The following is a 26,702-nucleotide window of genomic DNA, read 5'->3' on the forward strand; positions in this document are numbered from 1 at the left end:
GCTTGCTGTCAGTGCCAGGATCAGAGCTGCCAAGCCAGCGAGAGCATCGCTGGGCTGCACCAACAGAAAGCACGTGGGTCAGGGTGGTCCTCAGTCCTGCTCTGCTCTGGCAGTGACCCACCACACCTGACCCGTGCCTCTCGGTCTGGACACCTCACCCAGAGAAAGAGGAAACCCGACTGGGTAGATTTTAGCCATTCAGGATGGTGCTGGGACTCAGCCATGAGCAGGGAGGTCTGATGGAGGCGGGTGGAGAAGGCGGAGCCTGGAGGCTGCCGGAGCCATGTGCCAGGCTGACAGGTGTGCAAGGGGCCCACAGCCACAAAGGCAGTGGGGAGAGGCGTCAGGCAGAGGGGCAGACAGCCTCCCAGCTGCACCTGCACTCAGCTCTGCTCACTCGCTCCCCATGGGCAGCTGCGGGCTGCCCCTGCCCCTTGCCCGCACAGGGGCCCACATTCCTCGTCCACCCTGACCAACCTCGCCATGACGTTATCCAGGCGAAGCCTCCGGAGGGCCAGGATGATGAGCAGAAGAGCCAAATGTCTCAATTTCCCCTAAAATGCCCAGTGCACTTCACCTGGGATGCACTGAAAGGCCTCCTGTGGGTTCTTCTGCCAAGGGCGGGTGGTCTGCCAAGGGAATGGATGGGTTAGGTTTGAGTCAGAAAAGCCTGGGCTAACCCTGACCACGCGCTGCCCCCAGGCCTTCTCCAGAAGTCAGGACTAGTGCAGTGACTCCGTGGATCACCTGGGAAATGTCCCCAGTGCACGCCTCGAGGGGGTGGCTCCTGTCCCCCTGTGGCTCACAGCCGTGTCCACAGTGGACATCATTGTTGCAGGAGCTGAAAGGAAGCATCCGAGTTCACTGTCGGATCCGTCCCTTGCTGCCCTTCGATAGTGAGTGGAACAGCTCGGCTCCACATAGCAGGTGACCCTACACTCGGGGCATCGTCTTCGGCCGTGTGTGGCTGTGTGTGGCCACGTGGGGGTGTTGAGGGAAAAGCTATAGAACTGGCAGGAGTCTCCACAGCCTGGCTCCCCAGCCCTGGCCCCACAGGTGCTGCTGGTGTCCGAGTGGAGGTATCCCTCAGGTTGGTGCTCCTCGCCAGGCAACTAGACCTGGGGACAGAGCTTCAGAGTGGCTGAAACCCCCGGACCCCCACTCCCCAGCCTCCCCTGCCTCTCCACCTCCTCTGCACTTGTCATCTGCTTCCTGCCCCCTAGTCTGGCTGGTGTGGCCTTCCTGGTCTCAGGTCCCCCCTCTTCTGTCCACATTTTACTCCCCTCTAAGGACCTGCCTGGTCTCCTGTGTTCACCTTGGATGACTGAGCGCTGGACTTCAGGAAGGCCTCAGGAAGCACGAGTGCACCTTGTGGACTGGGAGCATTTGTAGTTTGTCAAAGGACCGAAAATAGGGAAAACAGTGTAGTGGTGACCCTGACATGTGACAGCTTCTTGGGCCTGGCTTCCAGATGGTCCTTGCCTCAAGGTACCAAATGCAGCTTTCTGTTGCTTTGTCATCTGCTCTGGGCGGCCCGTCACCAGTCACTGATGAGATTGAACAAATCAGAAACTGAGTTCCTCGGTCGCACTTGCTACCCTGAAAGTGTGATGCGGCAGCTCAGACGCAGGGTGCCCCCAGCAGAGCAGGGCCCGTGGTGGCCCCTGTTCTGAATCATGCAGGAACAGAAGAAATAAAAAGCGAAGAGTATAGGGTAGAAGAAGAGGCCAGAGAGGACAAGAGACGTGTGTGTGGAAAGAGGGACACGTGGACGCAGGAGAGGTCAGGGAACACCCGCGAGGAGCAAGAATGAAGCCAGAGTCCAGGGAGTCGGGGGTGGGGAGGAGCCAGGGAGAGAGCAGGGGACACCGCGAATTCAGAAAGAAAGCATGCTGCCGTGTGCATTTTAAGTGTCGTTTGTCCCTACAGCTCCATCTCGCGAGAAGTGGCCCATGCACTGGATGATGTGAGTAGTCCCCAGTGTGTCCCCACGTCCTCAGGGACTCTGGCTCCCAAGGTGTCCTACCGGGAGGGCAGCTTCCTGCAGACTCTGCTGTTGGGAGGGTGGCTTTGCCTACTTTCTGGGGGAGCAGGTGCTCTTGCTCCTGTGCGGGTGGCTCCTGGCTTAGGTCCCCCAGTGCTTTGCGTTTGCAGCCTCAGAGCCCAGTCTCTTGCAAACTGAGCATGTGGCAGGTGGGTAGGTTCAAAAAAGTAGAGCATTCAGAAAAGAGACACAGGTACAAAACTAAAAGCAGTGAAGTCAAACATGAACTTTGTAGTGTTAATTGGAAACAGACCTGATTCTGTCTCTCCTTGAACCCCTCATGCTTCTCAGTTCTACCCCAGCGATGCCTGGAAGTAGCTCTGAGAAGATGCACGCTCTGCTCTCCAAGCACTGTGCTCCTCAGGCTACCTCATGGGGCTGGGAGGGGACAGGGTGAGCCGGGGCCACCTTTGCTGGCCACAGGGGAAGTACCCAAGGCTGTGGCCATGTCCCCAGAACACAGAACCATTTGGCACAGTGGGAAACGAGGAGCTCAGGAAATGGCTGAGCAGATGGAAATACATGATCATAGTTAAAAATTCTGAGTTCATAAATATTTTCTAAAAAAACTTCATTGATTACTTCCGTAGGGTGGTAGATGATCAATTCATTATTCTAAAAGTGTGGGGAAAAAAGAGCCAAGCATTTACGCCGCCCTGGGTGTGAGAGAGGTGGTTCAGGGCAGTGAGTGGTGGTAAGAAGCGTCTTCACAGACGTTGGCTAACCAGTTCAGAGCCGACGCTGAGAGGTGGCTCTGAAGCCCCTGGAGTGGTGCCTGGGTCACAGGCTTCAGTGGCCGCCGTGGCCCCGGGGGCAGCAGGGTCTGCACAGTTGGAGGGACGCCCTGCACCTCTGAGCTCTCAGAGCTCACTGCAGACATGGTGACCTCGTGACGGGGGGCGAAGTCGACAGGGCAGCCACCCAGGGCTTTCGCTGTAGCCAAAGCTGCCTCTGGACAGGTCCCCCTCCGTCATGGTAAAGGAGAGGAAACACCTGACCACTCCAGAACGTGGGCACTTCACTGGATGAGAGTCGGGCGTCCCCAACAAGTCAACAACAGGACACTGAAGCTGCACGGTGCACCCCCTGGGCCCGCCCTCTCGAGCAGGCTCACTGGAGGACAGGGGGGCCTGGGAAATGCGCCTGTGCCGGTGCATCCCAGGCAGGACGCCTGTCCCTGCAGTCTGGGCTGCCCGGGTGTTCGCTCTGCAGGAGACAGCTGTGTGGAGAGAAGCATTCAGGGACACTGCAAGAGGTCCATGTGACATGGGGGCCCTTGTCGGGAAGTGGAGACCAGGCATGGCGAAGTCTGGTGCTTTTGTACCAGGCTGAGCAAAGAGGAAGGGCGGGAAGACCCACGGGGCGCAGGGACCAGGCCCGTTCGCAGCCTGCTCGTGGTCTCTCCCGCCTGGGTGCCCTCTCTGGAGAGCGCTCCTCTCCTCCCAGCAGGGGCTGCTGGTGGGGATTTCATCTGCTGCCTTGGAGGAGAGTGGCTCAGACGCTCTCCTCTGCCTGCCTTCAAAGGAAAAGAGCCCTGGTGCCAGGGCCAGGGTGTGGCTCCGTGGTAGAGCGCCTGCCTTCCTTGTGTGAGGCACTGGGTTCAGTCCCCAGCACCACATAAAAATAAAACAAAGAAGAGAAAGGTATTGTGTCCATCTACAACTAAAAAAATGTTAAAAATAAAAAGAGCCCTGGTGCCAAAGTGAAGCATTTGGGGGCAGCTGTCCGCCCTGCTGTGGTTTGCATGCGGCTTAGGATGTTCCCAGAGTTCACATGCTGGACACTTGGTCCCAGTGTGGCCTACTGGGAGGAGGAAGGGCTTGCTCAGAGTCATAGACCCCATTGGAGGGACCCTGGTTAGGGCCTGTGAAACAAGAGTGGGTTTTCACAAAGAGCCAGCCTGGGCCCTGGACCCCTCTCACTTCCCATCTTGCTGCTCCTCTTTTCCCCTGCCACATGCACCCCCACGGTGATGCCATCTGCCATGTTGTGAGTAGCCAGAAGTCCTCACAGAGGTCAAACTGAGGGGCCAGCTGATCTTGGACTCCTAGCCCCCAAAACTGTGAGCCAAATTAAGCTCTTTTCTTTATACATTGCTCAGCCTCAGTTATGTTTTTATAGCAACATGAAATAGACTAATGCAGCCACCTCTCAGGTGACATTAATTTTCCAAGGTCTGACTACTCGCATGCTAGTTATGCTTTAAAAAGCCCTTATTGGTTAAGATATGGACCGTGGGCTTTACAGATGAATCTAAAACATGCTGAGAAAAGGGAGGTAGATTGTGCCAGAATGTCCTTAAAAGAAGACCGCCCTCGTGCTAAGTGTTTTTGAGGCAGGACAATTGGATTTTCGTGTTGAGCTTATGCTTCACTCCAGCTTATTATGACTACCAAAGAATGCATTCAGGAAACAAGTGAGATGCTAAGCATGTAATTAATGTGGGTAACGCTGACTGTCACCTGAAAATCTCAGTCATGTGGGTTAGAATGGCCATGTTGGAGCATTTCTAAAGTCTCATCACTTCTTGGAAAGGCGGCTTCGTCTGCGTGCCTCACCGTGTTAGCATCCTGAGCTTTAGCAGTCCTCTGTGGTAGTTAATGGTTGATGGGATGGTTTCTCACAAAGCGGCCAAGATCATTGTCACAGCTGCATCAAGAAGTTCACTTGTCTCCGGAGGGGACACTTCCAAAGCCCTTGAGGTGGCTTCCCTTGTCCCTGGAGGTCCCTGGTTGCCTCCAAGCAGTCATACCTTCACTCCTGGACTTGGGTGAGAGGGACCCTGGCCCTGGCCTTCCCTCCCCTGCCTCCCCAGCCAACCCTGTCCCTGCGGCCCAGTCTGAGGGGCCGTCTGCCTGTGGACATTCTGGCCAGCCTTGAATTTCTGGTGAGAAGATCCTCCTGAGCCAGAGGCCGGCAGGCAGTGGCCCACCCCTCCAGGCCCCGCCAAGTCCCACTGAACCTTCTCCCTGGGACGCCTGTCTTTTCACGTCTTACCCAGTCTAACAAGGTAGCATTTCTTTTGTCGGGGGCGTGTGGCTCAAGTTTAAGAATCACTGGCAGGACCCTGGCCTGCCCGCTGAAGGACTGCCTGTCACTGGGTTTGCTGGAAGAGCCAGGACTGTGTGACCTGCAGGCTCCCAGGCTGTGCGGCTCTCCGGGATCTGGAGGTCCAGGCTGGTGGATGTGCAGCCAGCACTCAGCCTGCGGTAGGTCTGGATTCGCCCTAAAAACACCATCGGTGTCAGCTGGAGAATCTGGGCCCTGCCTCCTGCTTGGCGGCCGCCTTGCTGGTTATTCACTTGCAGTTTTTATTTAACGTTCATCTCCTTGTTGATGACCAGACATGGGAGAGCAGAGTTCGGGCTTTGTGTCGAGCTCCTGCAGACTGCTGCCTAGGATCCCTGTTACTGCCTGACACCGACTCCAATTTCCGAATGTAGCTGGTGGGGGCTGTGGGTCACATGGCCTGGCCACATCTGCCATGGTGTGAATTGCATTCTGCAGAGGGGCTCGAGGGGTCAGCGGAGTGACACACCTGAGGACCGTCTCTCATGGCCCGAGACCCTGGGTCCTCCATGGACCGCTTGATCTTCTCTAACCCTGCTCCTGGCCTCAGACTCCCCTAGTCAGTCCCTGGGCTTGTGCAGAAGCAGGGGCACAGCCGCCTGCCTCCTCCGTCTTCCTTCTCCAGACCCCTCTGAGCTTCAGACCACGCATCCGGCAGCCACTGGCCTCCCATCTTAGCATGTGCGCTTCCCAACCTGAAGACGTCCAAAGCGGAGCTCCTCATCTTCTCTGTGGATCCACTGTCCTTGTTTTCCCAGCTCATCACATGGAGACTCCAGGCGCCCTGACGGCCACATCTGATCTCCAAGTCCTGTGAATTCTGCGGTGAGCGCTCCCACGGTTTCTTTCCTGCCAGGCCACCCTCTCCCCTGCCCGACTGCTCCTGGCTTCCTGGCCGGCCTGCTCACCTGCCCAGCAGCAGTGTCCTTTCAAATGCAACCTGGTCACATCATGGTCACACCCACTCCTGGCCGGAGCCTCTTCAGTGTGTGCTCGTGGAATTCCGCGGCGCCTCGGGCAGGACCTGCAGGGCTCTCACTCCATCCTGAAGGCTCTGCTCTGCCCGCAAGCCTATGGCCACCTTCCAGGGCCCTCACCCCTTCCACAGGGGCTTCTCTGAACCCCCTGCCATGGTGCCTTTCCTTGGCAACCTCGCTGCCCGCACCCCCAGCACTCGTGGTCTTCCCTAGACCAGTGTCTGCACACCAGCCTACAGGTCACAGGATTGTCCACCACGCCGACTGGCAGCGTCTGTCTCCGGAGAGGGAGGCCACGTCCCCTTGCTCACGACAGGCACTTTACATCACCCGTGCCCGTCAGGACCAGGGAGTCACAGCCCTGACTGTCACTGGATGTGGCTCCTGAGGGGGTCTTCTTTCCAACCATGAAGTGGGTCTAAAAGGGACTTCTTTAGGATCAAGATTTAGTTTTCAAATATGAATCACTTGTGAGAAACTGAAAATTATTTCAAGAACAAACGTGACTTTTACAGACTGTGGTCAGAGAGAGGCTTGGGTTTCTGTTTCAGGAGACGCAGGACGGAAGGGTCAGCTGCACCCAGCCGGTCCCCTGTGCTCAGCCTCCTCTCCTGTCAGCCAGTCTCGGTGTGCTGGCCCCCAAAGCACGGGTGAGACCCTGCTCACCACCTCTGTCTCAGGAGTGCTCTTCCCGCAAGGGCGTGCGGCTCCTCCCGAGGCTCCTCGTCAGGGCCAGCATGTGGCTGCCTGTGCACAGGCCGTCTTAGGAAGCCATCCACTTCTGCAGAGTGCCTCTGGAGTGTGTTCCTTTTCTAGTGGTAGTTCCTCATATTTTCTTGTTTCATGGATACTTAAGTCATAGACCTGTAGACCTAATGAATCCTACGATTGCAAGGCTACGGGACCACCTCGTGACATGTGGGCAAAGCCGTGTGGGTAGGCTCAGTTAACCAGGAGAGGGGCATCGTGTACCATATGCACCTAAAACCACATTATGGGGGGTTGGTAGGCACTTTCCACAGGACCCTAAACCATCTCTGTTCCTAAGTGCCCATGAAAAATGTAGGAAGTATCATTTGGCACTTGGTGTCAGGTGCTAGGCATGTGCTCTTTGCCCCACCGTCCAAACCACATGACAGAGCAGACGGTAGATTTGGGAAGAGGTGTCGTGTTCCTGGCCTGGGGCAGGGAGGCTTGGGATTCAACCCGGGGTGCAGGGGGATGGTGGCCATAGGGAAGGACTCAGATGAGGTTGAATAAATCAGACATGTGGAACTGGACATCAGAAAGTGTTCCCAGTCACCCAGCATCCGTGCTGTGGAGGAGAGGCTTGTCCCCTGCTGCAGACTCATGGAGGGTTGAGCTCACGAGAGCACAGAGCAGTCCAGTGCCTGGGGATCCCTGGAGGTTCTGCACCCATCATGGGATAGAAAACTCCCACAGATCAGGTAGGGCGACCTGGTAGCAGTGTGGCCTTGGCTGTGAGGGGCTCTGAGGCCAGCTGGCCCTTCCTTATGGTCCATGTGTTTCCGTCTCCCTGCCTATAGCCCTCAGCTCTGCAGGACTGCGCCCCTGGCCACAGCCACCTCTGCAAGCCCCTCACACCCACAGAGGGGACCCCCACTCCTGCATGTCCCCAGCTCCAGAGCAGGTTGAGCACCAGCCCCGTGGCTGACCAGCCACCAAACCTGCTCGAGTCAGGGGCATGGAGCGGGAACAGGCCAGCTGTCCTCATCTGTCGCTGGGCGGGCAAGCTGGCCTGCAGACAGCTACCGACAGGCCTGAGCCCTGTCCCGCCTCCTCCCTGAAGGAAGGCGATCACTGCCCAAGGGGCCGGGGCACAGAGGCGCCTGAGCTGTGCCCGGTGCTCCTGTCCACCGTGTTTCATGCTCTCTCCTCGCTGGGCCTCGGGCACCAGGGATCTTAGCCCTGGTTTGGGATGGCCATCTGTGTGTAACAAGGCAACCTGACAGCTGCCACCTTTGCCACCCAGGCGCGCTTCTGTGGCGTCGGGCGCGCGTGGCCGTCACCTCATCTCCAGGGTGTCCTGCTCGCTGAATGGGACTTTGCCACCCGTGCCCTCTGCCGTCCTCCCTCCTGGCCCCTGGTGCCACCATCCCGCCCTCTGCTGCATGCATCTGAAGACCCGGAGCCTCAGCCGGGGACCTCAGGTGCACCGCATCCCTGGCACCTGCCCTGGTGTCCCTCAGGTCACGCCATCGTGCCTGTGGGCTCGTCCATGAGCCCTGCGGCCTTTCTTCTCACTCTTTCTTCCTTAAGTTCTGTGACCTTGTCTTCAAACCTTCTGTGAAATCAAGACTCAACACAGAGACACGAGAACAGAGGCCTAAGGCAGAGGTGGTATGAGCCGGTCAAACAGAGGCCATGGCCCCACCAGCTGACCGGGATCTGGCCTCAGCTTCGTCCCCTCAGCTCCGTTACCCAGTGCGCCTCTCTGAGCCCGGTGCGGTCCTGCCAACTTGTGCTCTGGTGTCCTCTGTGGCTTTCCTATCCCCAGGCCCCTCCAGCCCCCGTGAGCCCTGGGTGCAGCCCACAGTCTGATTTTGCTGACACACGTGAGGTGCGGCTCGTCTTGCTCCTGTCCTTGGCACAGTCTGCCAGCTGGCACGTGCCCAGGCCACCCAAGCTGAGTGGTGGTGAGTGCATCACGGGAGGTGCGTGGGGCCAGGTGCCTGATGCCAGCAGTAGCAGTGAGCTCTCCATCACCATGTGGGGAGAATCTAGCTCCTTTGATTTTCTTCTTTCCTGGAAACTTGGAAGGGTGCTGGGGCACCCCTGTGCTATCCAGCGACAGCCCCAGAGGGAGGTGGGATGGGCACCCCATTCTTTCCTTTTACTTCCAGAAGTAGCAAGCGGTGGCTCTCACCCCCGTGCAGGGACAGGCGTCAGCTTTCCTGGGGACCTGAGCACCAGCATGCCTGGGGCTTCCTCTGTGTGGAGGGCCTCTGCCTTCGGGGTGCAGCCGTCTCCTGGCTGTGTTGGCCAGGGCTCCCTGTGGCCCACATCCCCACCGGCTCGCAGGAATGCCCAGCCATGGAATCACGTAGTCCACGTGGCGGGTCGGGGCTGGGCTATCAATGGCTCTACTACTCCTCTCTTAACCTGGAGATGTGGGTGATTCAGAACCACGCCTGCATCATTACTTTGTAGTATTAACACCTCTATAAACGCATCACCCCATGTGGAAACCAGACGTGGGCAATGCCTGGTCTCCCTGGGTGGCCCACCTGGTGCCTGATGTCCCCCTTGCAAGCTGAATCCTGTGTCACCTGGTACTGCCGGCACCTTCATTGAACATAGACACAGGAATTAATAATGCTTATAAACTGTAGGCGCTGCCCTATCCACAGAGGTCCTAGGAAGTCACCGGGAGCCCTCCAGCCCCTTGGTGGTCTCACTCAGGGCTCTGCTCGGTCCCCAGGCTGCAGTCCTCACAGGTGTCCTCTCAAGAGAGGGTCGCAGCTGTGTCACCCTGTGGCTTATCAGAGTTGGAAGACCCCGACCACCCGTGGCATCCAGGTAACATCTCCGAAAGACGCAGAGGGTGCTTCACCTGGGTGCCCCGCCTAGGCCCCCAGGAGGGTGGGGCTCCCCTCTGCTACCGGAGGAGGCCCAGCCTTGGCTATGAGTGCGCCTCCCCGGGGGGGCACGGCGGTGGAGCAGCTGGCTGTCCAGTCTGCATGGGGTCTGCCTTTTTCCTCCTGGCCTCAGACTTATTTCTATAAAATGTGAGATCTGGAATTTGGGAGCAGTTTTGAGCCCTACAGGTCTGAAAGCTAGCTAGGAAGCTAGGTAGGAATAAGAAACAGACCGTGCAGGGCTGGGGCGGTTTGGCCTGGAGCCCGGTCCTCGCTGCAGGACGCTGGATTCCATCCTCTGCCTCTAGAAGCCTCAGGAATGGCGAGAATCCGGAGGCTGAGCCCGCGAGTGACGGGGCTGCGGGAGAGCGGCTGCAGATCCACAGCCTCTGGGGAACGCGCCACCACAGGCAGCCCCCACCCGGGGCTGGAGGCTGTATTCTTGAGACGGAGAGGCATGCAGTGCTGTGAACAGGGAGCTTCTGTGGGCACAGGCAGAAAAGAGCCCTGAGCTGGGCTGGGACAGCCACTCCCTGCTCTGGGGACGGTCTCGGTGTTCTCCTCCGCGGGTGGCACTGCAGTCGGAGGTCCCGGGAGCCCGAGGGCGCTTGGTCTCCAGCTTGTGCTTGGGCCCTCTGTGCTCCTTAGAGAACCCCTCGAGCGTCAGGTTTTCCACTGGTTTTTCCTTACAGCTGAAGCTGGGTCGTTACTTCCTGTTGATGCCTGCGTGGCATGGGGGTCACTCCCGGGGTCGAGTGAGAGGGGTGCCGGCCGGGGGAGTGGGGCCGAGGCTGGCCATGTTGGGGTGTGGCAGCCAGGCTGTGGGTGCACTGGTCGTGGCTGGTATCTGAGCTTGGCTCCTGCCTTTTATTAGGGAGTTTAGGGGGTGAGAAGAGCAGCGAGCTCTGTCTTGGGGTCACGACAGGGGGGTGTAGGAACCTTTTGTTCTCGAAGCAATGGCGCACAGCGAGTGCTCCCTAGGGTCTCGCTGAGCTGCCCTCCCCTGGACAGGCTCCCCGACCTGCGCTCCTGATCTTCTCATCCTGGCCCAGATGACCTCCTGGTCCACCACAGCTTACAGGGACTTGAAGTAAGGGCTGGGTGACCCTCTGCCAGACCTGGCTCTGTCCCTCCCGTGACTGCTTCTTGGGCTTCAGGGACCTCACTGCCCCCTCTTCAGTTGGCATCTTGGAAATATTCCTATGCAGTGGTGTGAAGGACAGGCCGGGCACGGGCAGGGCCTTCGTGCTTTGACGGGGCAGGCGCTGCAGGTGGGAGGGGCCGGGCCAGGCTGTTTGTCAGGCAAAGCCAAGCCTCATCCCCGCAGGATGTGTGCAGAGGCCAACATTTAGTCGTGTCTCCCTAGCCTGCCGTACCCAGATGCATGCTGGGACTCACGTGGCATTACTTGTGACTGCAGACGGTGAAGGGTCGCCTGTGCGGCAGCCTCAGAGCTCAACACCAGGAGCCCCACCTGGCCAGGTGTGCAGCGTTGTGCTCTAGCGGCTGCCATTAGGGGCTTTCAGCAGTGGACAGCGAAGAGGACCACTGCTCGCACTGACAGCTGTCGGGCCCACAGCCTGTGGCTCTACCCCGGAATGGGCACGTGGTGGCATGTATTTGTCATCTCACAGAAATCCCTATGTTCTTCCTGTGCACGCATCGTGTGCTGGCCAGGGGGTGGGGAGCGCCCATCCTGCTTCCTCCAAATACAAGGACTTGTGGACAGCAAACGCCTGGCCGTTCAGAACTGTGCTGTTGCTGTTTTGCCTTCCCAAGCTGCTGTCTCTCCATGAAATTTCAGTTTGTTTTGGAACTGGAGCCCATCCACCTCCTTCTGTTCAGCCGCAGCCAAAGCTGGTGCCCCACTTCTTGAAGGGCGGCCTCGGCTCCCCTCCCATGGGAGGTACCTCAAGGAGACGGCTCAGTAGGCCCAGGGGAAGTGGCTGGAAAGCGGCTCTCCAGCCTCGGGGGCTTCATCCCCTATGGGAAACTGCAAGTGCCCAGGATGCTCAGGCCACTGGCCCCAGGCCATCACATACTCCCCACGGTGTGAGTGCCTTCTCTGGGTTGGGGCAGGCAAACCTTTTTCTAAGGGCCAGGCATTGCAGGCTGCCGTCTTCGAGGCCGTGCGTCCTCTGTCTTGACCACTGGAGCTATCCTGCACCTCGCAGCCTGCAGCATTCGTCAGCAAAGGGCTCCGGGTGGTCCAGGAAACTGTGTCGACCAAACAGGCCACAGCTGGCCCTGGCCCAGGGCCTGTCCTCCACCCTGGCTCCCGTTTGATTAGTGAAGCCCTGGCTGGGTCTGAAGGCTCTATTTTGTCTCTATTAGGAAACGATTCTGGTGAAATGCCATCGTCCTGGTCACCCTAAGATCAATAAGACGTATAATTTTGAAAGGTAAGTGCTGGCCGAGTACACATAAACCATGCACATCGTGCCTGGGGTTGACTGACACGTGCCCCCTGTCCTGCCTCTGGGGGATGGCGGTTAGAGATAACCCCTGTGCCCACCCCCCAGGTAAATCCAGGGCTTTCTCTCTTTCTCTCTTTTCTCTCTCAAACAACGGGGCCTGAGTCAGAGGCCTTCCTGGTCAGCTGGGTGTGAGTGATCCTGGCTCCTGAGTGGGAAGGTCCTCCCCCCACCACCAAAGGATGGTGAGGGGCCCCCGGCACAGGCTTAGTCCTCTGCTCCTAATTGCAATGTCTGAGGACTCTCTTCCTGACCCTGCAGTGGCCTCTGGCTTTGTGGGGACAGTTGGAGATTCACGGACTCCTCCAAGTCCCCAGCTAGGGACAAGTGAGTAGGGGCAGGGTGTCCTGAAAGAGCCTCCAGGGAGAAGCAGTGGACCTCAGAGCACACACAGTCCACCAGGCGCCGTCCAGCAGCACACCCCTATGCTTCTGAGCTCCCAGGCAGGGCGCCACCTGTCCACCTCCCGCATCCTCTCAGCTTGTGGACAGGCAGGGGTCTCGAGTGTGTCGGGGTGCACGTGTAGGCCTGCACACAGGCCCCGCTCCTGCAGGACGCCGGAGCAGCCTTCCTCCGCCGACGCAGCCTCTGTTTGTCACAGAGTCTACGGTCCAGCAGAGTCTCAGGAGGCTGTGTTTGCAGATGTGTGTCCCCTACTGACGTCCTTCCTGGACGGGTGAGTGAAAACGTTTTTAAGGCCAGTGATCACAAACCTCTTTCCCATACAGAAATCAGAGGCCTGGCCAGGGGCAGCCTGTGGCCAGTGCTGGCTCTGTGTCCTGCACTGCACCATGCCTCCACCCCTGGAGATGGAGGCCACTGCTGGGCAGAGCGTACGGGCCTGAGCAGGGCTTGGGTGGCTGTGGGTGGACTCGAGCCTCCTAGCGGCTGCCTTTACCCTCTGGGATTCTTTACATTTCACACGTTCTAGAAGTCTGCTGTGAACGCTCCATCATGTCGGGGGCTCTGTCTATTCTTAGAAAAGACAACTACCGGTTTTAAAGGCAGGGGTCTTAGGAGTAAAGAGCACTTCTTTAGCCATCAGTTAAACCAGGTTGGAATATTTAACTGAGGATCCTCAGACCACAACTTGCCCAGAGGTCCACATCCAACTCCCTGGAGAAGACGCCCCTATGTCTGCCCAGAGAGGAGGCGGCGTGACCGACCTCCACAAATAGAAGCTAATTGCAGGGTTGCTGTCTCGCCATTGGTGCCCTGGCTGCCCCGAGGCCTGTGATCTGTGGAGTGGGGCTGGCCATGTCCACCTCACCACCCCGGCACCCAGCGATCCCCGCTCACCGCTGGGCAGTTTCTGCCTCAGCTGGCCTGTGTCCATCTGCCCTGGAGATGGCCAGGCTGCTCCGGTCAGCGGGCATCTTTTCAGAAGTGAGGAGTCCGTGGTGCAGTCTCGGCTGCACCTGCCTTCCCCTGGTAACCGGAGCGCGCTGCACTGTCCCAGCCTCTGTGCTGCCTGCCTGCTCCCCCTCCCGGGGGGGGAGCTCTGCTGGGTCAAGGGCAAGGGAGGTGGGCTACTCAGATGAGAGTGGGGTGTGGTGGCTCCCGTCACCATGCCTCGAGCCTCCTCAATCCCGAAGTGCAGGGCGACAGCTTACAGGCCCTGAGCTGGTCCCTGTGGCCCCAAGGTCTCTGGGGATGCGACAGCTCCCTCAGTCTGGGCCTTTGGGCTCGTCACTGCTCTGGGCACTGAGCGTTCAGATGACCACCAACCAGTTGCCCAAACCTTTGTCCAGGGAAAGCACTCACTTGACTCAGAGACAAGGTGGACAGTGCCCATCCAAAAGGAGAAGCCAGATCAGATCCAGGGTGAGGGGAGTGCTGGGTGACCCTGCCGGGCAGTCAGGGTGGAGGACCCTGCAGCGTGCCTCTGGCCAGCACCTTTCAGGCAAGACCACCTCTGGCTGAGGATACAATTTCATGTAATAAACCAATGTAAAACGTATGTAGATGTTTCCGACCTTCTCATGGATGTTTTGGCCTACAGGACTGGAGGGAAATTCAGGGTCCATCAGGAATCCTTGCCTTCTGTGGAACAAACTGTGGTCCAGTAACCCCAGGGCAGGTGGTGGGGAGGGCCTGGGCACTGGTGGGTTCACTGGCAAGAAGGAAAGCCCACGGTTCCTTGTGTTGTCCTTTTGTGTCCTAAAACCATCGGTGTACGACGGTGGCCATTGTACTGCTGACTAACTAAAACCAACAAAATGTTCTCAGAACATGGTAAGAAAACACGCAGACTTCTATGGCATTTCATGAAACATGAAGATGCACTTGCCTGGGGCCACTCTAATACTGCGGTGAAAGCCAGTGAGACATTGTGGGAATTCGGAAGGGACCCACTGTGGGTCGGCCCTGGTGACCTGCGAGCTGACAGAGGACATGACCCACGAGAGACGCCGGATGCGAAGCAGGCGGGGCGAGATGCGGGCTGTGTGCAGAATAGCCACACGGTGGCCGTAGTGGCACTAGTCATGGCTGAATGAAAACCTGACTTACAAGAAGTGGAGTCACAGGGGGACACGAAATGAAGTGTGTTGAAATTTCACCTTCAGTGAGGGCGCTTTCACGCTGGGCGGTGGCCGGCCGGGCGTGTGCTGTGCCTGAGCGGGCTTTGCCTTTCAGGTTCAACGTGTGCATCATGGCCTACGGGCAGACTGGGAGCGGGAAGAGCTACACCATGCTGGGGCCGCGTGCTGGGGATGAGCCTGGGCTGCCGTCGGGGGCTCACGCTGACTTGGGAATTATCCCCAGAGCCGCGGAGGAGCTCTTCAGGTACTTGGATGGTGGTGACTGTGAGCACAGAGCCTCGGTGCTGTGTGGGATGAGATGGGGCGGGAGGGATGGAGAGCAGGCCCAGGGTCAGCTCACGCTGGACAGCCGTTCACTCAGCTCACAAAAGTCTCCTGAGGACGGAGCTCTTGACCAGGATCCCTGGGCTCCTTTCCCCCCCCCAGGAAGCAAATTCCTCCCTCCTGATGGAGGATCTCCTGTTCCATTCACGGGTCCCCACAGGAGACCTGTGGCCATGGTCAGGATGTCCCCACCTAAATTAGTCCTAGGAAAACACCATAAGGGTCCTCAGCCGCCCAGGTTGGCAGGGCCCATGGCGACGGTGAGGCTCTCTAGCCCACGCCCGGCTTGGCCTCTTCACTCCCCTCTGGTTCTCACGCTGCTCTGCACGCACCCTGGCTGCCCACCCAGCCGGCCCGGGCCCTGCCCCGTGGGAACAGATGGCACGGCCAGCGGCCTCTGTGCTCCCCACCCTGAGACTCGACTTTTGTCTCTATTTCCTTATGTTGATCTTTTGTGTCCTAAAACCAGGGATGAACCATGATGTAGCAATCCCACCAAGCCGGGTGCTTTAGTGTCTTCAAACTGGTATTCCTTAAATATTTGTCAAATTCGCGCGCGTGTCTACCAATTTACTTGGACTAAGTACTTCTGGGTACATGCTGCAAAGTCCTTCCATATTTTCTGTCATGGGCCACCTTGTGCATTTGCATAATGTTGTGCTGCAGTGACAGGTCCTGGAGATCAGGACTTCCCAGCATGTGCCTGTGTGTGAGGGGAGGGAAGCTATGCCTGTGCCCTCAGGGATCCCCCAGGGCACCTGCGTCCATCCTTCCCCATCTCCTCGGCTGAGCAGAACAGGGCCCTGGGAATAGCATCAGGCCCCACCACAGACACACACCAAGAGATGCCTCACCGATGCTGAGCTCAGGTCTTGGGGTCCAGCTTTGGGGGAGTCTCGGTGTCTGTAGACACTGCTCAGCTGTGGGCTGCAGAAGAGCTCGGAGATGAGGTGGACAGTGCCCATCCAGGTGGAGAAGCAGATCAGAACCTCCAGGAGGAGGGGAGTGCGGCTCTGAGCCCCAGGCACGGCCAGCCGCAGCTGGGAGCCGCAGGACTGCTGGCTGGAGCGCGAGGCTCCTCACTTCCTTTGGAGGCTGAGGGCTGAGAAGGCCTGCAGAGGGGATTTCCGGGGGGGCGTCTGCCCTCTGCCTGCCTCAGCCCTCCTGCTCCTCCTTCACTGTGAAGGACCTGCACAGGCAGCCTCTCGGCATCTGGACCCAGAGCACCAAGCCATCTGGACACCGGAGCAGACGGCGTGGAGGGCTCAAATCCTTAGAGAATTGACAAGAGATGGGCAGCAGGCCTGACCAGTCAGTTCATGCAGATGGCCAACAGGCCTACGAATGCTCCACACCACCAGTCGGGGAAATGCGAGTCAGAACCACCGTGAGCCCTCACCAGGCTCCAGTGAGAATGGCCATTGCCAAGAAGACTGAAGGTGACCGCTGGTGAGCAGGGGGAGGAAAGGGGCCCTTGCACTGTTGTGGGAGTGTAAATCAGCACAGCCAGCGTGGAAAACCACACGGAGATTCCCTGGAACACCAACAGTAGAACTAGCACGTGACCCAGCCATCCCACTGCCAGGTCCACGTCCAGAGGAGAGGAGTCAGTGTGCTGAGGGGCACCGGCTCTCCCTGGGTCACCGCAGCTCTACTCACAGAAGGTCTAGTGTCCATCAGCTGCGGGTGGACAGAGAAGGGGCAGGGCATGTGCCCCATGGAGCACGAGTCGGCCACAGAAGGACGACCCTGTCGTGTACAAGAAGATGGGCCTGGAGATCACTGTGCCAGGAGAACTCAGCCCGGCTCAGAGGGACAGGCACCGTGTGATCTCAGTCCAAGTGTAAGCTGGCGAGGTTGATCTCCCGGAGCTGAGACCTCAGCTGGTCACCTGAGACGAGCTCTAGACATTGTTCAGCCAGACGTGGGGGTGAGTCTGGGGGGGGGGCGGTCTCACTGAGTGACTGGCACTCTCCTTCCCGTGATCCGAGAGGCTCTGTGGGTCACTTTCGTAGTTACCTGGATATTGCCCGGATCCTGGAAGTGTCCTCAGACATAGGCGAGCCTTCCTGCAGCCCCAGGGGTCGAATTACTCTCACCTGTCCCTGTAACCCTGCCCCTCCTGGTCTTTTTTGATGAAACTTTCTAAGAATGAGGGTCCCCCCAATAAAAGCCCACTTCCAAACGTGCCCTCTCTCTTGCCAGCCTCTCGTCACTTTCCTCACTCTCCCATTTGGGGAGCTTGAGGTCGACAGCAGAGGAGCCGTCCCGGAGCTTGATTTAAAGGTAAAGTGTGTGTCTGTGTTTTATTTGGGGTCCCAGGAAATTCACATGAGTTCAGCTGCCCGCACTGGTCGGGGGCAGCATGGGTGTGCCGGAGTTAACATGTGCTCTGTCCTCCCGCCAAAAGACAAAATTACAACCCGGGGCCTGCGTATCAGGGAGTGTCTGAGGACCCTTTACCCTAAAACAGGGTCCTGCTAGACTGCACTTACCAGAGAAGCCGTTGCTGCCGTTTGAAATGAGATTCGGGGACTCTGCTCTGGCATTTCCCCACTTCCTTCTAAGCTGGCTATTGACACCGCCTCCTGGGCTGGGTCTCTGCTCACCCTCGTTCACCTGATGCAGGATGCTTTCCTCAACACCGCCAAAGGCATGGAGAACATGAGGTGTGTGTGATGACTGTTCAGCCCTCAAGAAGCCTAGAGTGGAGAGGTCGCAGCAGGAGGACGTGTGCCGGACCACTGGACATGACACAGAGCAGCCGAGGTCTCTGCAGGGCCTGCCCATGTAACCCAGGAGCCTGGGCTGGTGTCGCCTGGGCTGACCACAGGACACTGGTCTCCGTGACGACCGCATATCTTGCCCGAGAAACTTAGCTGCTTAAAGGCTAAAACAGAAGATGCAGTTTCCCACCCCTTCTGGAATCCAGAGGACGACTTGATGAGCATTTTAAATGAACTCTGGGGAATTCTGTGGATGAGAAGCGTCTGCTTCGGGGCCCATGACCCTGAGACACTTGGCCCCTGCCAGGAAAGGCCAAGACTGCAGAGGCCATGTCCACCCAGCTGCCGGCTCAGTGAACTCCTCTGGCATCTTCCAGACCCTGTTTCTTCTGGCACGGTCCCCACAGACTCCAGTGTGAGCACAGCTGGCATCTGGACCCTTGCCTCCTCTTTCCCCTTTGCTCTGTTGCTGAGGTCTGTTGTTTGCCATGAGAAGACATCGATTGCTTGTTTTACCCACAACTGTCTCTAGATCTGGACTAATGACTCCTTCTAGCAAAGCTCGGACAGGAAAATCTCACAGGACTTGCCTCAAGCACACCGTCAGTGCCCTCCCCTGGGCCCGTCCTCCTGGGCGAGAGCAATGCAGGATGGGGATCAGCTGACCCAACTGTGCTGTGTCAAGGAGGCGGGAATCTGGACCATGAAGCAGCTTCATTTGTCCTTTGGCCTGGGACAGGTCTGGGGGGTAGTTTTGTCAGAGGGCAGACCAGGATCAGGAGGGATGTGGGAGGGCGGGCAGTGGTGGGGGGTGGGCTCCCCTCTAGGTGAGCAGCCCCCTTAGTTCTAGTTCTCCAGTGGTCAGCACACCACACTTTAAAAGCTGAAGCACTGTGAGACTCGTGGTGGTGTTTGAGAGCTGAGTGGGTGTGCAGGAGGCCAGGGGACATTGGCTGGACCTCATGAGTGGATTGGCCTCCATGCTTCTGACCAAGCCTCCCTGAAGCAGGGGGTTCAGACAAAGGAGCCCTGTGGTCTGCAGCTTGCCCCAGGCTCGTGCCCCAGGGTGAGCTGGCTGGGGGTCTCTGCTCCTGGTTGTGAATCCTTCCTTCTTCTCCAGCTGGGCCGCGGGGCCTGTGGGCAGGGCTGTGCAGCAGCTGATTTAAGCAAGACTCCCATGAAGTCACTTTGTCCCCAGGGCGCGGTTCTCCCTCCAGGTTAGATGGGACTCCCTTCCCAGTGACCTGGGTGCTGTGAGACCTGCCTGCACCCTGCTGCAGGACTCCTGCTGAGTGTCTGTGGCTGCGGCCATCTGCCATGGGGCCGGGCTGTCCTCTGTTGGCTAACCCCGTGTGTGCTTCCCCAGGCTCATTTCAGAAAGTCCACCGAGAAGCCCCACGGCTGAGCTGTCCATAGTGGAGATTTACAATAACGACATTTTTGATCTCCTGGCCAAGGAGGGTTCTGGAGCAGCGGCTGGGACCAAGCGTGAGGTCCTGACGACCCGGGAAGGGTGCACAGAGGTCCCCGGTCTGACCTGCACGTGAGTTCAGGCAGAGGTCCCCCTGGCCCCGAGGGGCGGTTGCCTCCCAGGTGCCGATCGGCCATGGCCCAAGCAGAGCCAGCTGTGAGGGAGGATCGGGCTGGTGGTCAGCGGGACGGGCCACACGGGCCTCGGTGCTTAGTGCACGTCTCCCAATTCTTAGTTTAAGAATTTTTCTCCTTCCTTCCTTCCTTCCTCCCTCCCTCCCTCCCTCCCTTCCTCCCTTCCCTCCTCCCTCCCTTCCATCCTTCCTCCCTTCCTTCTCTCTCATGGTGCTGGGGATCAAGCAAGCCCAGGGCCTTATGTGTGCCAGGCAAGCGCTCCACCACTAAGATACACCCCCAGCCCAAAGTGACCTTTTTTACTGGGAACTGTGCAGGGGTGACAGATATGTTAATTAGCTGGAATGCTGTGACTGTGTCACAATGTGTAAGTCTGTCAAAACATCAAGGTGTTCAATAATTTTTATATGTTGATAATATGCTAATAAAGCTGTTGAAAATAAAAAAGGGGTAGAGCCGGGTGGTGGAATGCCAGCCTGTGCATGTAGGGCCCTGGGTTCAGTCCTCAGCACAAGAGAAAGAAATAGAAAAAAGACTTTTTAAAAATATACATAAATAAATGTATCTTTTAAAAAGTCTTCATCAGAGTCCATGGGATGGGTGTCATTTTGTCACCAAATGGGGCCCAGGAGGGAGACAGGGACCTCAACTCAGCTTTTGTTGGCTCTTGACATATGTTGCAGAAAAAGAATTTGGGGACCTGTCGGGAAGAGGCATAGCAGAGATTCATTTAGGAAGGCAAGGGGCACTCACCGGAGGGACAGAGCGCAGGCCATCTCAAGAGTGAAACGGGCCTCAGGCTCTTCTCTTAAAGGAGACCGTAACCAGGGAGCCAAGGCTCCTTTAATCTCGGAGCTCAGGGTGGGGGCCTGGTTCTCTTCAGGATCTCCAGGCTGACATTGCTGGGCGTTTATAGATAACTTTTGCAACATTCCCACCTCATAAGTCACTAGCAACATTTTTTCCCTTGGCTTTATTTAGTCTAAAGAAAATAGGTTGTGCAAGCTAGCAATGTGGGGGGCGCCGGCTCACTGGGCCCCGACACTCTGAGGCCCTGGGCTGCTTAAGACTCAGACCCGGGGGCACAGGCCGGGGAGTGCAGGGCTGCTCGTGGGGCATCTTGGGGTGAAGTCACAGCCCCCATCCTTCTGTACTCCCCTGTCCACCTGTGCTTGTGTCTTCCATCCTCCTCAACCCCACCTTGAAGGAGAGGAAAAGCCGACGAAGTGACCTCACTGCCCACGGTCAGTCGAGGACAGTGAACTTCCTCACACTTGAACATCAGCATTTTATAGAGCACAGTAACACAGCGTCTTGTGAATGTGGACTCCTCACATGGCCTGGGTTCTCAAGTTACTCTTGTGAGAGCCCTGTGTGGGTCAGCACCTGACCCAGCACTAGGGAGTGACAGGAGGAATTCCCGCCTGAGGCCACGGCGGGGCTGCCCAGCCGGGGACTCAGACTCAGCAAGAGAAGGCTGTGCCGGCTGCTGGTCCTGTTTCCAGAAGCCTGAGGTGCCAGGCACTTGGTGGTGACGTGTTTGCAGAAGTAACCGAGACTCTCAGCTGCTGGCTGTCGGACTGTGATCAAAACGCAGCCCTTCCCTGCAGAGCCTGGGCAGCAGCCCCGATCCACGGACATGGGCTCTTATCTCATGAATTTAATTTGATAGAATATTCTAAAAACGTGGGTCCGTGAGGGTGGATGGAGGAAGATGGGAACTGGGGGTTACCGACCTTGGATTTGGTGAAACACTGGTTATTTTTAATTGCTTATGTTCTGTTTTGCCTAAATCAGCTTCAGTCTCCTCTGGAATTGCCGTACCCATGTCTGGGAGCGGTGTCTGTTAGCGGTGGCACGCTGTGTTGACCTGGGGGCAGCCTGGTGGTATTTGCTACCTGCCCTTGGGTGCCCTCTAACACTTCTCCTCTGCCAGGGCCGTCGCCAGCGCCGCAGAGCTGGTGGCACTTGTCCACGGAGGTCTGCAGCCCAGAGCCAGGCACCCCACCTTGGTGCACATGGCTTCTTCCAGATCTCACCTGGTGGTGACGGTGACTCTGACCGTGGTGTCCCCCTCAGACAGCACTGGTGAGCTGCTATTGGCGCTGGGTCAGTTCAAGTAACAGAAATCCACCAAGAGGAAAAATCCCGGGGTCCCCGCGGGGTCTGGAGCAGGAATTGCAGCCACACCCTCCAACGACCTGGGATCTGGGACCTGAACACAGGAGGCCCTAGGACCCAGGCTGGGGAGAGAGAGGGAGGTGGGCGGGAGGAAGCATCTGCTAGGGACATGGGCAACAGGGCATGCGGCACCTGGGGGCGTGGGGCAGCGTCCTGAGGGGACTGCACAGTGGGAGAGAGAACAACACCTGGCGTGTCAGAAAGGCCGTGTCATGCCACAGAGGCCCACGGCGTCCAGAGCAGAGCTCCTGGACTCTAGCCACAGAGGCCCACACGTGCCTGCGCACGGGTGCACGGCAGGGCGCCAGGAGGCAAGGCAAGGCTAGGCCCCGCGGAAGTCCATGGTGCAGAGGGTGTGTCATGCAGAGCCCTGCTCTGGCCCCGCCCCCCACACAGCCCCAGGGAAGCCCTGCTGATCTGCCCCAGCTCATAAGGCCAGTGTAGACAGATGTGGTGCGTCTTATCACAATGACACTCCACACTGTGGTCCCCGGACAAGGGAGGGCGGGGGCAGCATATCACTCCTCGAGCCACTCCACCAGCCAGCACACTACTGCCCGGCACAGGACTGGGCTCAGGTAGGGCCCAGGTAGCGCCAGGCACCTGATATGTAGGGAGCTCTGCTGATCCTGTGAGGGCTGCCACAAGACACAGACACAGAGGTGCCTCTGTGCAGGGATTCTGGGCTCTCCTACGAAAATCTCTGTGTTTTCTGTTTTGTGCGATGAGCATAAGCTCTCGAGGGTCTCGTGGAGTCTGTTCAGGAACTTCGCAGGGCGAGACTTCATACCCATGGAAACAGCACTTCTTCGGGCTTCTGTGAAGCTGATGGATGGATTTCCAGGAGGGCATGGGTTTTCCCGGGGTTCCAGTCACCATCGTCACCCGGACTTCCAGGAAGCATTATTTAGTTTTCTTGGGATGGACTGGGCGTTCGTTCGACTTCCCAATGTGAAGCATGCTACCCGCCTCCTTTTCTTGTTATAGTCCCCTACAGAACCCACCGACTGCCCCTCTGCCCAGTTTGCTTCTAAGAGGAAGAGAGAGGCAGAACCAGCTTCTCGCTGGTGGGTGAGGCCTGGAGGGTGGAGCTGCAAGAGGCCTCCGCACTGACTCCCTGCCCGGCTGTCTTCTGTCCTCCCCTCCCACCAGGCCCGCAGCACCATCCAGCCCCCCTGCAGGGTCACGCTGGGGCAGGGAAGGGGTGGAGCACCTCTCCCCAGGCTCCGCCTCTCCAGCCCCTTCCTGTGGACCACAGGGGTTCTGCGAGGCAAGCGCGGGCCAAGCTGCAGCTGGTGGACCTGGCCGGCAGTGAGTGTGCAGGTGAGCAGCAGCTGGCCACCAGCTGGGTAGACAGGCAGCAGGCAGAAGCCCTCACCTGGGGGTGCCCACAGCCAGGCTGTGACCGGCCACCAGGAAGCTCTGAGCCTGGCACCTCTGCTCAGGTGACTTGAAGCCCTGTCATATTTGGCCATCGGAGGTCTCCCCAGGGCAGTCAGAGGTCACGTTCTTCCTCCTGAGTTTCCAGGAGCAGCTCTGGCCCCTGGAGGAGCCATGCTGGCGCGATGGCGGAGTCCACTGTAAAGACTCCCAGGAGGTGCCTCCCCACCAGCTGCCGAGAGGCCCTCCGCCCAAGAGCCTCCTTACTCCTGGGCGCTTGCTGAAGTGCAGGGTGGCTGAGGGGGCTCCTGTGCTTTGCAGGTGCATCTGGGGTGACTGGCCTGGCACTAAGGGAGACCTCGTTCATCAACCGGAGCCTTGCAGCCCTGGCAGATGTCCTGGGTGCCCTGTCGGAGCGCCGTGGCCACGTGCCTTATCGGAACAGCAAGCTTACCCACCTGCTCCAGGACACCATCGGTTCGTCCCCCTCGGATGAACCCAGAATAGAGAACACTGTGAGCTCAGCCTGGGGGAGCTGTCCCCGGCCCAGATTGTCCTTGGGGCCCACCCAAGTCTGCTGGGCTTCTGGGAGGTCCCCTCTCCAATGTCCCTGGCACTTGGTGGCAACTGCACTTGTGCTCTCCAGTCTTGGGTAGGGCTGGCTGGTGTGTGCCTTCAGAGGTGCACCCCTCGACATCCAGCTAGGCTCAGGGCTCTTGGGGAAGGCCTCGCATCTCTCCCTCCACCACGCTGGACTCAGCAGTAGCCAGGGCCACCTGCTCCATGAGCCCCAAGCTGTGGGAGCTGCAGCTCTGCTGAGTGGGGTGAGGGCACTTGGTGCAGCCTCAGGGCCTGTATCTGCCACCTTTTTGGGGACCGCACTCTGCTCCAAGTGCCAGTGGACTTTGTGTAGGCAGCTGGACTCCGTCCAGTGCTTTGGGACATATAGATGCCATTTGTCATGACTCCTACTCAGCTCACATCTTGTTCCTTTTATTTAAGGGGGTGATGCGAAGCTCCTGGTGATCCTCTGTGTGTCCCCCGGGCAGAAGCACGTGGCAGAGACACTGCAGGGCCTGGGGTTTGGGGCCCGAGCTCGGCAGGCTGAGCGGGGACAGGCTGGGAAGAGGCCTTCCTGCGCCCAGGTGAGGAAGTCGTGCGTGGGCTCAGCATCTCGATGAGTCCTCTTCCCCGGAAGTGTGCTCTCTGTCACTGTTTTCTAGTGTGGGTGCCTGAGGAATAAATGTGTTTGGATTTGATGAGCCTGTTGTGCCCCAGGGACCTGTGGCTGGCTGGCTGGGAGATCCGCGCACAGCTCAGGCCAAATCACCCGGCACAGGAGGCCAGAGAGAGGACGGCTCGTCCAAGGAGCCTCCTCCCGGAGCAGGTGGGCAGCAGGTGCTCAGGTGGGTGAGGAGCTGTGCTGTCTGTGCAGCAGGCCCGCAGCCCCCCAGGAGGCCCAGCTCTGCGTGCTGTGCCTCCTTAGACACAAACGAGGCCACAGACCCAGGAGCTCTGCGCACAGGCTCCAGAACTAGACAGACTTGGGCTCTGCCTCCTCCCGGCTTTGTGTCCCAGAGAGGGAAGGCCCCATTTCCTTGTCTGTGAGCTGGGGTGAAGATCAGGGGTGCACAGTATGGGCAGTGAGGCCTGGTGGAGCAGAACAGGTGCCGTACTCACAGCACACCGCCCCGAGGTGTCTGTACGTTGCTTCCCTGGCCAAGTGAGGGCCCAGGCTGGGCACAGTGGCAGGGGAGGTGACGAGACCTCCAGCTCGTGGCCAGGGGTCTATGAGTAGTCAGGGCTCTGGGCACCGAGGAGGAAACAGCCCATTTCATGTCCACCAGCCTCTGGACTCACGCAGCTCCAGGTGTGGGAAACCAACCACAGCATCGGGGGACTTGATGCCAGGGCAGTAGAAGGGCCTGGAGGGGGCTGGGGATCTGCCCGCTGCGGTGTCCGCGTGTGCTGGGAGCCATGTCACAGGACCCAGTGGCAACCTGAGAGCTGCACTCCTTGTTTCTGACCTTCTGGGCAGAGCCCCGCTGTACCAGGCTGACAGAGAAGCGCAGGAGACCCTGCCCGCAGGCCTGTGGGGAAGGGCTAGACCCGGAGGCCCACAGAGCAGTGGTCGGAAGAGCAGTTTGAAGTCACTTTGTGTTTTCCCCAACTCCTGGTGCTGGGGCTCGGGGCTCTGTGGGACAGGAGGGGGCGAGGGGAGCCCAGCTGGTCCCTGGATCGAACTTTCCACCCAAGTATGTGGAGAGCAGAGGCCAGCTGGGGCAGGAGGGTGGGCCACCATCTGGCCATCCATCTGGGGAGGCCTCTGCCCAGGAGGGACTCCTGCCGGGGAAGGCTGTGAGCAGGAACTGTATGCTCCACGGGGCAGGCTGAGGGGAGACTGGTAAAGGGGAGTGAGTCTCATAGTTCCCAGGACCCTCAAGTACCCCCCCACATGAAAGAACCAGGTCTGGTGGTGTCGGGAGTAGGCTGGCCCTCACTCAGCCATGGGTGGGAGGAGGTGTGACCTGAGACAATGACAGCCCCCTGTACCTCCCTTGACCCTGGACAGGCCTGACCTCAGGTGAGAGGCACTCGGGACTGGTGCAAGGCTGAACTGGATTTAGGTCAGTGTAGACCCTGCTTAACACTGAATATGGGGTGTGGACAGGACGTGGGTGTCAGTCCTCAGACAGGGAGGCTCAGGCCTCTCTGGATCTGCTGCCCGTAGATGACTCAGTGCCCAGCAGTGACTCGGGCAGCACAGGAAAGCTGGGGTACAAGTGTGTATCCCCAAACATCTCCAGGAGGGCAAGGAACCCCCGTTCTGGGTGGCAACAGAGTGGCACACATCCCAAAGATAGCCTGCACCAGGGGAACATAACATGGCCAGAGGCTGACCCTCAGCTCTGACCCCCTGGGGGCCCTCCCTCCGGGAGCTCCTTCATGCAAGGCCGGAGTTGCACCCCACTCTCTTCAAACCTGTAGGAGGTCTGAGGTCCCTGGTTTTAAAGATGTTTTGTGCTGATTTGTTGGAAGAAAGGATTCAGCAGCAGCTTAAGAAGCACGTAACGGCTGCGTGAGGGATGGACCACGAGGGGAGGCAGAGACTTCCTGACCACTGAGTGACAGCAAGGACAGGACCTGGGTGTCAGGGCGTAGAGGGGTCCAGTGCCTCTGCTGGGGCGGTTCCCTGAGGACCTGGCTCCGAGCAGAGCGTGGGGGAGGTCCGCGACACTGGGGAGGGCACGGGGGCTGAGTGTGTGGGTGCTGTGCTGTCCCCTTGTGGTCACCCCATTCTATCTCATGCCCAAGCCTGTGAGGGATGATTTCCCACGACACAGAGTGTGTGGGACAGCAGGCCTCAGAGCCAGAGGGAAACTGCTAACCTGGAGGGGTGGACAGGGCTTTGTCAGCACAGGGTTGAAGCCAGGGGCCAGTGACCCTCAAAGAGGCCGTGTGCCTGTGTATTCTGCGACTGGCAGGGTAAGACAAAGCCAGGCCCAGCCCTGCTTTGTCAGCAGAAAGGGACGCGCTGCCTTGGGGAGAAAGAGGAAATGGATTCTGCCCTCCTACCCCATGTCACTGGGGGTGCCAGCAAGCTGTCTGCTCAGGACGAGGCCCAGCCGACCACTGCCTCATCGTGTCCCCTTCCTCCAGGACACGTGGTGTCTGCTGCAGTATCCAGTGAGCTGGGTGACACGGCCTTAGTGAGCGCGGCCCTGGGGGCAGAGAGAGTGGGCATGTGGTCGGGCAAGTTGGCGTCAGACTGCAGCTGTG

At 58.6% G+C, this 26,702-nt stretch overlaps 1 protein-coding gene across 6 annotated transcripts in view; it reads left to right on the forward strand.

Annotated features, from left to right (window-relative positions):
• Positions 1-26,702, forward strand: part of Kif25 (kinesin family member 25) — a 45,623-nt gene that overhangs the window by 17,412 nt on the left and 1,509 nt on the right. For 4 of the 6 annotated variants that reach the window (XM_058580910.1, XM_058580909.1, XM_058580912.1 and 1 more), the window contains 11 exons: positions 839-927; positions 1,930-1,966; positions 12,024-12,091; positions 12,765-12,839; positions 14,801-14,950; positions 19,123-19,299; positions 21,298-21,449; positions 22,695-22,865; positions 23,244-23,399; positions 23,925-24,067; positions 24,201-25,091. In XM_058580910.1, the coding sequence (XP_058436893.1) occupies positions 839-927; positions 1,930-1,966; positions 12,024-12,091; positions 12,765-12,839; positions 14,801-14,950; positions 19,123-19,299; positions 21,298-21,449; positions 22,695-22,865; positions 23,244-23,399; positions 23,925-24,067; positions 24,201-24,530 (1,548 nt within the window). In that variant the 3' untranslated portion in view covers positions 24,531-25,091. Of the gene's footprint in view, positions 1-838; positions 928-1,290; positions 1,489-1,929; positions 1,967-12,023; positions 12,092-12,764; positions 12,840-14,800; positions 14,951-19,122; positions 19,300-21,297; positions 21,450-22,694; positions 22,866-23,243; positions 23,400-23,924; positions 24,068-24,200; positions 25,092-26,702 lie in introns of those variants that run through there. The other 2 variants (XM_058580914.1, XM_058580913.1) reach the window with 2 other exon arrangements.

The sequence above is a fragment of the Marmota monax genome, unplaced genomic scaffold (assembly GCF_021218885.2).
Source record: "Marmota monax isolate L192 unplaced genomic scaffold, Marmota_monax_Labrador192_F-V1.1 WCK01_AAM20220418_F8-fsc00083, whole genome shotgun sequence".
NCBI classification, from domain to species: domain Eukaryota; kingdom Metazoa; phylum Chordata; class Mammalia; order Rodentia; family Sciuridae; genus Marmota; species Marmota monax.